General features: G+C 39.9%; 1 protein-coding gene across 1 annotated transcript; it reads left to right on the forward strand.

Moving 5' to 3' along the window:
• The first annotated feature begins 3,813 nt into the window (after positions 1-3,813).
• LOC141682740 (serine carboxypeptidase-like 7) lies at positions 3,814-7,269 on the forward strand. The gene is made up of 14 exons (XM_074487436.1): positions 3,814-3,965; positions 4,071-4,216; positions 4,307-4,383; positions 4,463-4,582; positions 4,761-4,863; positions 4,965-5,002; positions 5,115-5,216; positions 5,348-5,434; positions 5,569-5,718; positions 5,925-5,996; positions 6,075-6,217; positions 6,471-6,584; positions 6,672-6,726; positions 7,039-7,269. The coding sequence occupies exons 1-14, from the start codon at positions 3,820-3,822 to the stop codon at positions 7,120-7,122; spliced, it is 1,437 nt and encodes a 478-aa protein (XP_074343537.1). The 5' UTR covers positions 3,814-3,819; the 3' UTR covers positions 7,123-7,269.
• The last annotated feature ends 10,067 nt before the right edge of the window (positions 7,270-17,336 follow it).

Raw genomic sequence — 17,336 nt, forward strand, 5'->3', positions numbered from 1 at the left:
AAATAAAAGAGGCTGGAGGGATAACGCGGGGAAAAAAGGGAAAGAGTAAGTTCAATTCACGGAACAAAACCCAATTAAGAAGGAAACATGTTACTTTAATATCTTTAGTTTAGAGTATGAGAAGAACCAAGTAAGTGAAGAAGAATTTATTGTACTATTCTGTTGTTAAATATCCAATTTACATTCTAGTAACCGCCACGGAGAATTTGAAGAAGATGTATACACGCGTATGCGTATGTATGTATCCTAATAACCCCCAACTGTAACCAAGATCAGGCAACTGGAAACAGTACAGGTGATCGGAAAATGCCCAGACAGTGGCCGGAAAGAAGGCAGCAATGCAACCCTCACTCACCCACACAGTCCACACACACACGCACAAAACCGGACAGGAACCGGAGATTACACGGCCACACAGAAAAGGCCGGAAATGGCTTTACAGACCGAAATCCAAACACCAAACACACAACACAATCACTGTTATACACACACGATCGTATATATATATACTCAGATAATCAGGCAAAAACGAATCCAAAACAACCGAAATAGACCAGACCTAGGCCGGTGGCTTACCGGAAAGAGGAGAGAATGGCGGCGACCGGAAGAGAAATTAAATTACTTTCCCTAAAATGTGGAACCAGATGTAGACCCCCTTTTCATGTAAAAGTGTTAATTTCCCGAAAATATAGGGATGAGTAGAGGAATGTCAAACCCAATGTGAATGCTCTTACAATATAAATTATTTTTTATGTAGGACAAGATAAATGACGGGTTTAAAGAGAAAATATGAAAATAAGTATGAATGTGAGGCGTATGCCAAGCACGCCATTATATTAAGTATCAAAATATTATGCATATTTGGATAATCTAAAAAAATAATATTGTTAACTGAAAAATTTTGAGTCCAAAGTTAAAGAAAAATGAAGATATAAATAAAAGAAAAAAAAAGCTGGGTATAAAAGTGTAAAAGTACACTTAAAAAATATGGAGCGGTTTCAAAGTTAGTTTTTGGGCATAAAATTAATTTTTTAATCAAGGACCAAAATAAAATCTCTAATATTAATATTTATTACTTAGATTTTTGAAATATTTTTTATCCCAAAAAGTTAATTTTAAAAGCATCTCAAATGAGGTTTTTCAAGTATATAATTCAAAAAAAATAATTAAAATAGCTATTTATCTCACCATTTTATTTGAAACAGCTAAATTATATGAGTTAGTCAAAATAGCTATTTAAAATCACCAAATTGCCAAATATAAAGATTTATCCTACTAATTTTCACACAGAAGTGGGAGATCATTCCTAAATTTAATTAAAAAAAATGAATATTATTAGTGAACTTATACATAAAAAGAGTAATTTAGTTAAACCTAACTTTACACTTAATTTAGTTAAAAAAATGAATATTATCAGTTAGCTTTAATAACCTGATTAGTAAGCCAAATTATTTTTGATTTATGGTATCACTAATTTTTGGCTTCACTTAATCATTCTTATAATTTCACTTTTGTATGTATTTTAATTCTACTAAAACTTTTGACTTATACTTCTACACATGTTCTTATGATTTAAGTTTGATTTTATTTTTGTTATCTTATATATCTTTTGATTTTACTAAATTCGATTTTATTCTTTTTATCTTATAATTTTACATGTCTATTCTATTAATTTTGGTTTTATTTTTGTTTCACGGTTTGGCTTTAATTTTTGTATTCCATTCTCTATTGTTAATTCAATGTATTATATATATATATATATATATATATATATATTAACCTTTTTGAATCAATTACATTTTTTAATATAATAATTAGAATTCTATTTTAATTATAAGACCATCTTGATTCTATATTCTATATATAAATATAAATACTCTAACAAAATTCTATTTAAAATATATTATTTTTTCCATTTTAATTTAGTATAATTTGTAGAATTCTATTATAATTGTACTTCTTAAGTTTTAAGTATCACTATTAATACTATTTCTCAAATGACTTAATAGTATATTGTATTGGAATAAAAAAAATTAAAATTCCTATTATAATTATAATCTTTTTATTTATTATAATCAATAACCATTATTAATAAGTGAAACACCCTTTTATGGTACTTTGGTTTCACCTCTTTTTAGTTTCATCAATTTTTGGTTTCACCCTTTTTAAATTTCATTATAATTGTGAATGTATGATTTTAATTCTTCTTTTACGTCTATATGATTTATAATATTATATGTATTATTTTACCCGTTTTTTAATTACAATTCTCATATTGATTTCAACTCAGTAATCTTATTTCTCATATAACTCAATAGTATATTTTAATAAAATAATAAAAATTTTGTAATCATATAATAGATATAATCTTCCTATTATAATTATAACACAAATATCATACATTTATTAATAAGCAAAACCCTTTTTTTAAATGATCCCAAATTTTATATCACCTTATTTTTGTTCAACCTATATATTGGTTTCACTCCGATCATTCAACAATCATCTTATTTCTTATAAAACTCTATATTATTTTATTTTGAATGAAATACTAAATAAATTGTTGAAATCGTATTGTAATTATTCCTATTTTTATTTCAGCTCGATAATCATATTTTTGATATGACTCTATATAACTCTATAGTATTTTTTGATAAAATAATAAAATTGTTGAAATTATATTATTAAATTTTTTTGATTATAGTTCTAATGAAACTAATGTATTTATCATATGTATATTACATTATTTTTACTTTTTTTAAAATAATTGTAAATATAAAATAAAATTAACAATAACTTTAATTCCCGATTTGTTTTCACCTGTAGATTCGTATATTTTATATAGTTCTAAATTTTTTTCAATAAACTAATATGATTATTAGAATTATATTGTAATCGTAATTTTTTAAATAATCAACCATACTTTAATAAATAATATATTTAGATAATAAAGGTCATGTATAATGAGAAAATGCACCGACTATCCCACTTTTAAAACCGGATGCCTCAAAATACATATGAGCATGAAATAGTGGTTAAAATACTCTTCAACTTATGCTTACTCATATTTTGTTTGAACTATACACATGTTTCTTATACGTGATCATTGCAATTAAAGTTTTGAGTTTATTGAATAAGAATGTTTAACATGCATATTATATATTAAAAAAAATTACAAGACATATTAGTGTGGAATAGTTGTTAAAATATTGGTGTAACTTATGCCTACTAATATTTTGTTTGAAATATACACATGTTTCTTATATGTGATTAAGACAATTAAAATTTTGAGTTTGTTGCATACGAATGTTCAACATGCTTATAATATATTAAAAAAAATTATAAAAACATACATGTTCCACATGTTTATGCTTAGATCTATATAAACATTTCGGTGATGTACTCACATTTGTGTTTAGTGGTCTTGGACAATCCTTCTCATCACTTAATAGTTTGGATTCATGAATTTTATGAGTAAAAATTATAAATTTAGACATAGCACTTATAGTAATATGATTTTTAAAAATTCGGTCGGTGATTAGTACGCAATTATCAACTAACATAATCATAAAAAGGGTAATTTACTTGAACCTAACTTTATACTTCTTTTAAATCCATTTTTTTAATAACAACTAATAACTAATTAAAATCTAGTTTGTTTCTACCAAACATTTAAGGTGAGACTGGTAAGTAAGTTTAGTACCTTTCTCTCCTGTGCTCTAATGCTCCAGGTCAAAGGTGAGGTTGTCCGTTCCTCAAAGAAATACTATATATATCTCGTATTCTGTTTTTTATGATCCAAGAAGTCCTTATAGAGCCATGACAAAACATACTAAGATAGCACTCTCAGTTATTTTGATTCTCTTTGTTCTCCAAATAAACCTTTTCCAACTTTCATTTTCACAGTCATTTATCACTTCTCTTCCAGGGTTTTCTGGCAAATTGCCATTTAAACTCGAAACGGGGTATGTAAACAGTATAAGAGTGCGCACATATGCACTTAGTAAACCATAGTTATTATGTATACGCCGTCTAAAAATTTATGAAAATTAATCATGTATTTTTAACAGATACGTGGGACTCGGAGAGGAAGATGATCTGCAGTTGTTTTACTACTTTGTGGAGTCTGAACGTAATCCGATCGATGATCCACTCTTGATATGGATCACAGGCGGTCCTGGCTGTTCTGCAATCCGATCCTTCTTTAATCAACTTGGTAAAAACTTGATATTGACTTTTGTAACACATCGACAAATGTAACCAAGTGAAGTGCTAAACTGATTTCTGAGTCTGTGTTTTGATATAGGGCCTTTGAGATTTGACTACGACAACACATACGGGAAGATACCAAAACTGTTGGATAATCCATACTCATGGACGAAGGTAATATATAATTAGTATGCTTATTATATTTTAAATATGGGGTAGATATAGACTTGCTTAACACATACGTTCTTTGCAGGTGGCCAGCGTCATATTTGTTGATGCATCTGGATCTGGATTTTCATATGCGAAAACTAAGGATGGTTACAAAACCAGTGATACCTTAGCCTCTGCATCTATCTATGGCTTTCTTAAAAAGGTAACTACTACTAGTTATGTATACTGTGTCCTTGTCTGCTGCAGTCTTCGATAATCACTAAAAAAAGGGCCAAGTACCACCAGTTTTTGGACCGATCTACATAATTTTGACAGTTACTGTGGTTGACCTGTAATTCATATCGACGTGATTAATTTAAACTTATTTTTTGATGATGCAGTGGCTTACGAATCATCCTAAATTTTTGAACAACCCACTCTATGTTTCTGGTCTTTCATATTCTGGCATCACGGTTCCAATCATCGTCCAAGATATATTTAACGGTAAATAAGATTTTTACTATGACTTGTAATTTTAAATATGTATCTGTATTCCAGTTTTAACAATGCATTGAATTCTATTTTAATTCCAAATTCTTTTGTAGGCAATGAAGCTGGAAATGTTCCCAAGTTAAATATTAAAGTGAGTAAAACACCCACCTGTAGAAGTCTGCAGAAGTTCATTGTTAATGCATATATTTTATCCTTGATAATAATGCTTCAACAAATATCGATATATTATTAATTGGTTGCAGGGATACATGATCGGCAATCCTCTAACGGATAGGTTTATTGACTTCAATTCGAAAATCGAATATGCTCATAACTTTGCACTTCTATCTGATGAACTCTTTGAGGTAACTTGGACTGAAAGACAAACTATTTGCACTTGAAAGTTTGATTAAATAATCAAATTATATATGATCAATTTGCACATTACTTCACACTTCTATCTGATGAACTCTTGTATTAATATTGAAATTTGCAGTCAACGAAGAAAAACTGCAATGGTGATTACGTAAATGTGAATCCCGCAAATGGATTGTGTAAAAGATCTCTAGCAGAAGTAGATGAGGTATCATATGTACTTGGCTTTCACTATGTAGATTGTTTTGTGTTACTGCCAAATGAAAAGATTAAAATGCTACCATAGATTCGTATTGTGGCATTTTCACTCTAATCACGGTTTTTTCTGGTATATAAATACAGTGTCTTAAGGACTTAAACGAGCATCAAATATTGGAGCCCAACTGTGATGACACGACAACCATGCTACAATGGAACAAGAACTCTTTCAAGAGGAGTCCTGTAACCGGTCGCCTGTTGGCTCAACTACAAGGTTCAGATACATGGTGTCGGGTAATACGCACTCAGACACACATATGAAACTTATTCTCGTTTTTTTAATAGTTACAACCCACGCACACCCCCAGGTTCAAATTCATGACCTCCCCTAGGGAAGCCAATACTGATCCATATATTGGTGTTCTCGAGCCATACGATGATTGTTTCCGATTAGAAATTCAAAAAGTTTACTTATTTTCAATTGATTGCTATATTTGAAGGTGGATAATTATGAGCTAGCTATTTCTTGGGCCACAGACGAAGATGTGCAGAAAGCTCTTCACGTGCGAGAGGTATACATACTGCTCTAATGCGACACTCTTGTTTACGAATAATGTGTAGCTTTTTACTAACTTAGCTGAGAATAACAGGGCACAACAGAATGGTCGAAATGCAACACCGATCATTATTATCTTGGTCGAAACGACACGGATACCTACAAATACAACATTCCTAGCAGTGTTGTTTATCATCGCAACCTGACCAAAAAGAACTGTCGAGCTCTCATATACAGGTAAATGCTTCATTTCCATTAAAGAAAAATAATACTACAATAATCAGTCATTCTGCTAAAATGCACCACTACAAGGGAACATGGTAATTGCGACAGAATAAATACGAAAAATCTGTCGCGGTTGATCTACCTCGCAACCAAAGAATCTGTCGCAAATGCTTCTGCCATCAGTTCTTATTACGTCGCAATTTCTTATTCTGTCGCAAGTTTTAGCGACGCAAATGCAATTAATTTTGTTTTTCTTGGAAACCAGCGGCGATCATGACATGGTTTTCCCATACATTGGAACAAGAAGATGGATCCACACACTTGGACTAACAGTTGACAGAACTTGGAAGCCGTGGTTTGTTAAAAGTCAAGTGGCAGGGTATGTCTAGTTCATATAAATTATCTCTGTAAATCTGCAATTATCCCCATAAAAGCTGTTATCTCAACTGTGATTTTGCATATGCAGTTACACTGAATCATTTTTCCATGATGATTACTCTTTGACATTCGCAACGGTGAAGGTAATTGTCATTAGAATCTTGTTAAGTAATCATTCATACTAAAATCTAAAGGTAGCCGAGACCCCTCATTCGTATGATACTTTTCGTTACGATTGATCACGATAAATACAATCAATACCAGTATCAATATCAACAACAAATCTTTCGAGTTCTGATATCATGTTAAGTAACCGGTGGCACTAAAACCTTAAGGTAGTAGAAAAAGACCCGAACATGATCGTATAGTTTTTAACAAATCTTACGTACACTAGAATATGAATAAATTAACTTGGATTTGAATTAATACCTTTCCCTTATGTTTCCGAAAACCAGGGTGCAGGTCATGCAGCTCCCGAGTTCAAGCCGGAAGAATGCTTGGCTATGGTGGATAGGTGGTTTGCTGATACTCGTCTATGATTCAATAAATTAAGCTTTATATGCTTATTCTTCAAGCTGTAGTAATACATGGAACCATGTGGTTCAGTTATAGAATTACCTTGTTGCTGTAGCTTTTCTGGCTGTAATCAACTTCATCTTTGAAATCTTTCTACGTTCAGCTTATGTAACATTGTGTACTAGTTGACAACCCCCAGCTAAGCACGGGCCCAACAAAAATATTAAATTAATATTTGTAGATAATTTATTAATCTTATAACTCGTTTGAAATTAATTATATCAAAATTGTAATATTAATATCAAACATTAAATTGGAACTTGGAATTGAACCTGATGATAATGTTTAATAATAAATGTTATTAAATTGCATCTATTAAATATGTAGTTGAAAGAAAATTGAACAGGTGCTGTTATGAAATTTTTAGGTACAATTCTGATTCTACACGTAATAGATTTTCTACATATACAAGTTAATCTAACGGGTTAGGATTATTACTAACAGCATCTCCATTGCTAATTATTAAAAATAGGTGTCTAAATTGATAGGCTATTGATAGCCTATAATAATATAGGTCCAATAACAAAGGCCCAGGGCCCAGTTACAAGAGCCCAGGTAGTACTCAGCTTTAACTTTGAGGGGCCCCTGACACGTGGCAACATCAACACCGTCCAGGTGTCCGGGATCCAGAACGTTCCTACGGTCCGGATCCAGTAGTACTCTGACGCATCACAAGCGTCCAAATGCCCTACAGTCCAAAAGGCACACCTACGGTGCAGATTAAAAGGGGCAAACTCCTAAACCCTAGTAGGAGGCCTATAAAAGGTAGGACATAAGGAAGGTTACAGGTTATAATCTCACATACTCTCTCTCTCACCTATACTTACATACACACACGCTCACACCATGAATACACTCGCATAATTCCCGTTTTGCCCCTCTTCTCCTTAAAAGCCCTCTCTCATTCTCACGCCGGAGGTGCCGCGGGGACGCCACCCCCCTCCGGTTCTATTTTGTAGGTTCCCACCCTACAGCTGCACCGCACGCCACCGCCGTTTCCGTCCAAAAGGAGCTTGAATCCGGGCACAGCAAGGAGAATGCCTCGGGGTGATTTGGGATTATCATTGGCGCTAGAAGGAGGGGTCGAACCTCCGTCCAGTGGTGTTCATATCCGCAACTTCCACCCTACCAAGTAACTTGGAATACCATCCCTCAGTAAGAACGCCACTCCCAATCTCTTAGATCTGTTTTTTACAAATTATATTATTGTGAGTTTGTGGTACTATTGAATAACCATGACTACAAGAAAGAGTAAAGTGGCCTTTTCAACTTCTTTACTTCCACCTCCACCCCAACCCAGGGATGGAGATATGGAAGATCTGGATGAAGGGCCCCCCATAACCCAGACTTCATCTCAAAATCTCCAACCAGGAGACCAGAGAATAGTCATCGAGAAAGCTGCCCATAAGCACACCGGGACTTCCGCCAACCCATGGGGAAGCATGACCCCGGAACAGATACAAGCTGCGATGGACCTGTGGAAGGAAAAACATGATGCCGAACCCGAGACCCGCCCAGGGGATCAGCAAGAACGTTCCGGAGAATCACGGGGATCCCTCTTTGACCGGATTGCAAAGAATTTAAAGAAACCACCCGAGGATGCTAGGGATGAAATAAAGAGAGCTGCCCTCCGTGAGAGAATCCGGAAAGAAGAAGAGGCTAAAGCTCAAGAAGCTATCGAAAAGCGAGTCTGGGAGGAAGAAGCAAAGTTAAAAAGAAAGGCACACCGGATTCATGTTTCTTCCGACTCGGAGCCAGAAAAGGAATCCAAGCAAGAACAAATGGCTCGGGCCCTTCGGGTGCTTAAAAGAAAAGTAGAAGGCGACATGGAAGTGGGAGCGGCAGCCACGCCGTTCACCAAAAAGTTGGAATCTACCACTAGAGAATCAGGGCTGAAGCACTTCAATTTTGACTCTTTTGATGGATTAGTCGACCCCGAGGAGCATCTGAACTATTTCGAGCAGATATCTAATATTTATGATTACAGTGACCTAACCAGATGCCGATTTTTCACATCAACGTTGAAGGGGGGAGCTCAGAAATGGTTCGGCCGCATTCCATCCCGGAGTGTGGAATCCTGGAAAGACTTCCGCAAGATATTTTTGAAGAGATTCAGGGCCAACCGGATGAACGAGCTGCAAATGTGTCATCTAGAAACAATCCAGCAAAGAAGCAAGGAGTCCTTCCCAGAGTTCATCAAAAGATTCCAGGAAGCAGTTAACCAACTCTCCAACTTAGAAGAAAAAGAGGCGGTGAACATTTTTCGAAGGAACTTACACCCAATCTTCTGCGAAGGCTATGTAAAAGACTTAATTCATAGAGAACCCCAGAGCCTAGCATCAGCATATGCCTTGGCGTCAAAGTTCATAAAAGAAAATGATTTCCTCAAGTCAATGAAAATGAATAGAAGAATACATGATGATGATGAGTCTCCGGAGCGACGCTCGTCGTCCCGGAGAGACAAAAGATACAAGCTTGACAGGCAAGCCAACTACATTCAGCAGTCTCGGGGAACCCCACCCCGGGAGACATACGCCGAATCAAGAAAGAATGAAAGGAAATCCAAGACCAAGAAAGAACCCAAGCCAGAACCGGAATGGACACCCCTCAACAGACCCCGGGCCAACATTTTGCGCGAAGTTAAGGGCAAGCCATTTTATTATCCGCCAAAACCCTTGTTGGCGCCTCCCGAGAACAGGGCCCGGGACAAGCATTGTGGCTATCACGAGGATCATGACCACACCACTGAAAACTGTTTCTCCCTCAAGATGTTCATAGAAGACCAGATCAAGAAGGGAAACATGAACCAGTATCTTCAAAGGGGGTCAATTGACAAAGATAGGGCCCCGGGAAGAGGCAAAAATGTGGTGAATGTTGTTTTTGGAGGCACAGCTTCTCCGCCTCGGAGCCCGGACCAGGAGATTGATGTGATGATGATCCAAACTCTGGATGATGAGCCAATCTGCTTCTCTTATTCTGATTATGAGGGGCTCGATCCGGATCACAACTTGGCATTGGTGGTGACCCTTGATGTCGCAAATAACGAGGTAAAAAGAATTTTAGTTGACAATGGTTCCTCTGCTAATATTGTATTCGAGCACACACTTAACAGGATGGAGTTCGGCCACCTCCGAATGGACCTCTTTCTTGAAGATCCCTTTTACGGATTTGGGAACATGATGATTCCAATCCGGGGCATCATTTATCTCCCCATCATCTTTGGAACCGCACCCCGGCAGGTCTCTCATATGATAAAGTTCTATGTGATAAGCGCAACCTCATCATACAACATGATCCTTGGAAGGCCCACTATCACCAAGCTCTGGGCAATCCCCTCAACGATTCACTTAAAACTCAAATTCCCCACCCCGGGAGGCGTTGGAAAATTGAAAGGAGACAGGGAAATGGCAGGGAGATGCTATGGTCAAGCCCTTGTCATGGCAGAAACGAAACCGAAAAATTGGAAGAAGATAATGTCCCTACCCAAGGGACAAAGCAGAATGAAGTATCGAGAACACCTTAGTAAAAGAGCCCGCTTGGATGTGAATATGATTGAAGACTCCGGATACAGCATAACCAACGCTGATGCCCGGATTCAGAAATTTGTAGAGAGCAAGGAGAAGACAAAGGTAGAACCTGCCCAACAGACAATCGAGGTAGATTTGGAACCCGGGAACCCCACCCGGAAAATCAAAATCGGCAAAGGCCTGGAAACCACATTCCAGAAGGAACTCATCGATCTACTAAAGGAATACGCTAACGTGTTCACCTGGTCCCCAGAAGACATGCCGGGGATTAATGAATCTGTGGCGATGCACAGCCTGGACTTAGATCCAAAGCAAAAACCAATCAAGCAAAAATGAAGGAACTTTGCCCCTGAGAGACAGCAGGCAATCGACCAAGAAATTGAAAAGTTGTTAAAGGCAGACATAATCTGTGTAATTAAATATCCGGATTGGCTAGCAAACGTTGTGCTGGTCAAGAAACCCAATGGAAAATGGCGAATGTGCGTGGATTATACAAGCCTCAACTCGGCGTGTCCTAAAGACTCCTACCCCTTGCCCAACATTGACCAGCTGATAGACGCTACCTCGGGCCATGTAATGCTAAGCTTCATGGATGCTTTCTCGGGATACAACCAGGTCAAGATGAATCTGGCAGACATCGCGAAGACGGCATTCATTATACACCGGGCTGTCTACGCTTTTGTTATGATGCCATTTGGGTTAATCAACGTCGGGGCAACATACCAAAAAATGATGAATACCATCTTCCAAAATCAGCTAGGCAGGAACATGGAATCTTATGTTGATGATATGATATCTAAGTCGGTCACAATCCCAGAGCACATCCAGGACCTCAGGGAGTGCTTCGACAATTTGAGGAAGTATAACATGAAGCTGAACCCAGAGAAATGCGCATTCGGGGTCCCCTCCGGGAAGTTTCTTGGTTTTCTGGTCAGTGAACGAGGAATAGAAGACAACCCGGAGAAGATCAAAGTTATAATGGAAATGACAGTCCCCCAGACTCAAAAGGACATTCAAAAGCTTGCAGGATGCTTAGCAGCCCTTCGAAGATTTATCCCAAAATTGGCAGAAAAGTGCCTGCCTTTCTTTGAGCTGTTAAAAGGAGCCCAGAACAAAAAACTGGTTGGCTGGACCCTGGATTGCCAAACAGCGTTTGAGGAAGTCAAGCGACATCTGATGAACCCGCCTATTATGACAAAAGCAAAGCCCTGAGAGCCTCTTTATCTCTACATTGTAGCCGGGGAAAGAGCAGTATCTTCTGCACTCATCCGAGAGGAAAATGGTTCACAGAGCCCGGTATACTATGTAAGTCAAGTCCTGAAAGACGCTGAAACCCGGTACCCAAACTTGGAAAAATTCGCACTGGCTCTTGTACACTCGAGCAGGAAGCTAAGGCAATACTTCCAAGGCCGGAAAATCAGGGTAATCACTAATCAACTGCTTCGGAAAATCATCCATAAGCCAGATGTCTCTGGGAGATTAGTCAATTGGGCAATTGAATTGAGCCAATTCAATATCAAATTTATTCCAAGGACAACTATAAAAGCCCAGGAATTCATCATGGAATGCACCTTTCCGGAAGTCCCAGAGACACCTAAACCCCAATCCAGAGAAGAAAAAGAGGCTAGCAACCGGGAATCTTGGACATTACATGTCGACGGTTCGGCTACAGCCGAAAGGTCCGGAGCCGGCCTGATCCTTTCCAGCCCGGGCGGATTCACAATCCAGCAGGCCATAACCTTCGCCTTCAAAGCAACAAACAACCAGGCTGAATATGAAGCTCTCCTCTTCGGACTCAGGTTAGCCAAATCCCTTGGAGTAAGGAGTTTAACCATTTATAGTGATTCTCAAATTGTGGTAAGGCAAACCAATGGTGAATATATCGCAAAAGATCCCAAATTGGCCCGGTATCAGGAGATGATCAGGGCAATCCTGGAAACCATCCCGGACTCAACCATCTTGCAGATAAACATAGAGGAAAATGCGAAGGCAGACGATCTGTCCAAGCTCGTCCAGAATACTTCAGATTTAAGCAGCTCGGTTTATTTCGAGAAGCTCAGAGCCCCCAGCACCGATCGGCCCGAGTTATTATGTATTAGTAGCCCGAATAACTGGATGACTCCTTACATAGCCTATCTTAAGGACGACACCCTTCTGGAAGACCAAAACAAAGCACAGTACCTCAAGTATAAGGCTGCCCGCTTCTTTTAGGAAGATAATCAGCTATACCGGCGAACTTTCTCTGCCCCGACTTTAAAGTGCGTTGATCCGGATGAGGCAGATTATTGTCTCCGGAAGGTGCACGAGGGAATCTGCGGGGATCATTTAGCCGCTAAAGCCCTAGCCTACAAGGTCATCAGACAAGGCTACTATTGGCCCACAATCCACGCTGATTCAGTTGCCTATGTGAAGAAATGCAGCAAGTGCCAAAAGTTCAGCAATGTGCCGAAGCAAGGTTCAAGCCTCCCCGGGTCCTTTCTCTCCCTGATCCCATTTGCTGTCTAGGGAATTGACATCATGGGCCCTTTCCCTCGAGCAAAAGGGGATCTTCGTTATGTGCTGGTAGCAATAGATTATATGAATAAGTGGACAGAAGCCAAGGCTATGAGAACCATCAATCAGCAAGACTGCATCAAATTTGTGGATGTGATTGTGATGAGGTTCGGGATCCCAATGGTTTTAATCTCGGATAATGGGCCGCAGTTCGTGGGTTCGGATTTTGAAGCCTATCTCAAAGAGCTCGGGATAAGGCACAGAAAAGCATCTGTGGCCCATCCACAAGGAAATGGACAGGTCGAGGTCACAAACAGAACCATACTCCGAGGTCTGGAAAAGAGACTGGAAGACTCTAAAAAGAACTGGCCGGATGAACTCCTGAAGGTTTTATGGTCATACAGAACTACCTCTCTGACGGCAACCGGTGAGACTCCATTCAAGCTTGCCTGTAGAACCGAGGCCCGGTTACCGGTGGAAACCGGATCCCCCTCTCATAGAGTCGTCAACTTTGACGAGGTCTCCAACATAGAAGGCCTCAGAACCAACCTCGAACTCTTGGATGAAGTGAGAGACCGGGCCGTAGGAAAAATAAATAGCTACAAGGAAAAAACAAAGCTTTACTTTGCAAAGAAGGTCAAGATAAGAGAATATGTGGTGGGAGATCTAGTGCTCCAGGACACTGAAGCCTCGGACCCAACTAACCAAGGGAAACTGCAGCTGAACTGGGAAGGCCCCTACATAGTCAAGGAAGTGCTCCGTCCGGGAACTTACAAGCTGAACTACCTCAGCGGGACCGAGGTCCCCAACACCTGGCACGAAACTCGGCTAAGGAAATTCTACCAATAAGAGAAAGGTGCACATTCAGGGAACACCTCTACATTTATATTATGATATTTTGATGTAAACGCTATTCCCATTCACCCCATAATGTAATTTTTGCTTTCGATATGAATGAAAAACTCTACTTTAAGCGTTCCATAGTTTGAACCAATTTCATTATGTTGCTTATTTATCTACCATCAGATTTCAAAACACAGCCCATGTGTACTTAGAAAATTTCTATTTTACCCCAACCCGGGGTCTGCAAAAACACAGCCCATGTGTACTTTGAAAATTTCTATCAAATGGAAATCTACCCCTGCCCGGGGTCCTATAAAAACTCAACCCATGAGTACGTATAAAATTTCTACAAGATAAATATTTTTACCCCAACCCGGGGTCTGCAAAAACACAGCCCATGTGTACTTTGAAAATTTCTATCAAATGGAAATATACCCCTGCATGGGGTCCTATAAAAAACTCAACCCATGAGTACGTATAAAGTTTCTACAAGTTAAATATTTTACCCCAACCCGGGGTCTGCAAAAACACAGCCCATGTGTACTTTGAAAATTTCCTAACATATACAAGTCAATAACAGAGGAAAGAAAGAAAACCACAATCATATTAAATAACCCCGGGAAAACACACCCCGGGGGGGGCAAATCCAAGTCATTTAAATTACAGACAAATTAGCCAACAGGCTGAGTTCAGACAGTACTAAAAACAAAAAAAACGAAAGTTACATGCCAAGAAATGGCAGTCTTTAAGCTTCTCCTGTAGGCTCGGCAGGAAGAGAGGGAGGCTACTCGGGATCACCTTCTGGAACTGGAGGCTGCTGGGCAAGCGGCGATCCGGGAGATGGAGGGATGTTACTAGACGTTCCGACACCGGACTCCATTGCCCGGATAGCTTCCTTTTCCTGCTCCAACCGGGTCTCCTCTTCAATATACCTCTCCAGGAAGACGTCTATTGCACCCTGAGGCTCTTCGCCGAGGTACTTCGAAGCAACATTCCAGCAGATCTGGATCTTCTCCAGTGCCTTGTCGTTCAGCTCTTCGAAGTACGCGGGAGTGCCCCGGAACCCAGCCAGAACCTCTTCGGGAGTGGGCCGGGCGGCAAGATCATCCTTCAGCTTCTTGTTTTCAGCCCTCATCTCCCGGACAGAAGCCTCGGCCCGGTCCTGCCTCTCCCGGATCTCATCAAGAAGCTTCTTATGAGCAGCAGCCTCCTTTGCACTTGCCTCCTTCAACTCCTGTATCTCCCGGGACAACCTCTCAGATTCAGTCTTGTAGACCTCGGCAGCATCAGCCTTCGCCTGTAGGCTCCGGGTTATGCAAACCAGCCCAGCAACCCGGGAGTTAGCCTGAAATAATTATACACCACATATTTAGATGATACGAATACAAGAAGACAAAACGAGGCAAGTGCAAAATTGAATATCAAAATGGTACAAGGAAAAGGCTTACAGCAGTAATGTCCTCCTGAAGCCCAACCAGGAAGTCGTCAAGAGGCTCCTTCCTGTATTTCTTCCTCTCCGCCGTGCTAGCATAGTTCTCAAAGAGTTCCCTCCGGTGAGTCTCCGGGGTGAAACTACACAGCAGGGCCTTCAAAGTTTCCGGGGTATCCGGGGTCAGTTCAACAGCAGCCTTCTTGGCAACATGACCCTCGGATCCCTCCCCTCCCTTTTCCTCATAACCTGCAGGAGCACTCTTCCTCTTTCGGGGCATCGGAACCCTCGTCGCGTCCCCTTGCTGCACATCTTCGGCCCGGGGCTCGTTGATCACGATCGTTGTCCTCCTCGGACGAGACGGAGCAGCCCTTCGGGCTGCATCTTCACCTTCGTCAACCTTCTTCTTTCCGGAATCTAAGCTCGTCATCCCTCCAATTCTTCGCAGCTTGGCCGACAAATCTTTAAGCTGAGCAGACATGTTTGGGGGATAGGGAATTAACTTCGGAATACTTGAAGAGGAGACAACAAAATATCAGTCCCGTATACAAACAATCAATAAAAGTTAGAGCAATAAAATAAAGCTAAGGCAAAAGACTTACATCCGGCAGCATGCATATTTTCATTGCTAGTAAAATAGTCTCGGGTCCATTGCATCCCAAGTGCCCCACATAAGGCATAAACCATCGCGAGAGCTGCTTGCCCGAGCCGCTGGACCGAAAACCTATCTGTTTTAATTTCAAGTTTATGGAGTGACATGAACTCCAGATCCCCACCCCGGACAAAAATGAACTCCCGGTGCCATCCCTTAAGCGACGTCAACATACTGACCGGGAGAACCATCTTATCGGAAGGATATCCACAGTCCTCGATCCTAAAACATGAACTCATAAATCGGTCGAGCGGTGGATCTCTTAATTTTGAAAATATGATGGAAAAGTTTGAAGGTGGGGAGGTAACTTTTGGCATGGCAGCAAGCTAGAAACCAACTTATCCATTTTACTGAATTCGGGGCCAGTTGGGTGAAAAGAATCCCATACACGTCCCGGCAGAGAGATTTGGTGAATTGATGTAATCCGAGGCGCATGCCCCGGAGGTGCTCCAAGGGAATCCCAACCCAACCCCCATCCGGTCTGTGATAAACCCTCTCATGCTCCTCGGGCCATCTCCATTGGAAGGTATCATCAAGGTTAAAGGCGAGTCTAAGGGCACCATCTACCTCGGCGTCCGTATATTTCTCCTGAACCTCTTTATGAACCGCCCCACACTCATACCTGGTACCCGGGGCGGTAAAAAACTTCATATTCATATCGTCCTCGTCATAAGGCTCCCTACCACCCGACCCATCCGGGCCCCCATATGCCTTTGACAAATCTCGGTAATAAAAACCTAAGGGCTTAGGGTTCACTCGGCACTGGACGAAATATTCATCTACGTCCTCCCAAGATCCATCCGGGTTCGATAAGGTACCTCAGGGGCCTAAAACTAAGGTCTGGGCTAAAACTTGTTGGGGTTGGTCAATCCGGGGAGGCATCTCTACGGAGCTACTACTGGAAGAAGAAGATGAAGGGTAAAATACGTTTAGTTCGCCTAAACCTCTAGGCCGCTCGGGATACCGACTCCTAAGGGTAGCAGTACGTTTAAAATGGGTACCTGGCATAAACTATGTGTATCTATATAAACGCACCCCGGAGTCAGTGCTAAACCCGAACCCAACAACAACAAAAACAAAACAAAAAACAGAAAAGTTTAGAAACAAATCGTGTATGTATCTTAGCCCAGAAACAAGATCTATAGCATATACATATACATACAAATAAAAACACATATCAAGAACACACTCCGGGCCCTTCAACTTTTTACACTATTAAAAACCCACTTTTTC

The sequence above is a fragment of the Apium graveolens genome, chromosome 9 (genome assembly GCF_009905375.1).
Source record: "Apium graveolens cultivar Ventura chromosome 9, ASM990537v1, whole genome shotgun sequence".
Taxonomy (NCBI): Eukaryota; Viridiplantae; Streptophyta; class Magnoliopsida; order Apiales; family Apiaceae; genus Apium; species Apium graveolens.

What these genes read in the sequence shown, in the direction of transcription:
- LOC141682740 (XM_074487436.1), top strand. Translation starts at nt 3,820, where the DNA reads ATGACAAAACATACTAAGATAGCACTCTCAGTTATTTTGATTCTCTTT. An exon ending in CCATTTAAACTCGAAACGGG is followed by an intron (nt 3,966 to 4,070) that starts GTATGTAAACAG and finishes TATTTTTAACAG; the next exon opens with ATACGTGGGACTCGGAGAGG. An exon ending in ATCCATACTCATGGACGAAG is followed by an intron (nt 4,384 to 4,462) that starts GTAATATATAAT and finishes CGTTCTTTGCAG; the next exon opens with GTGGCCAGCGTCATATTTGT.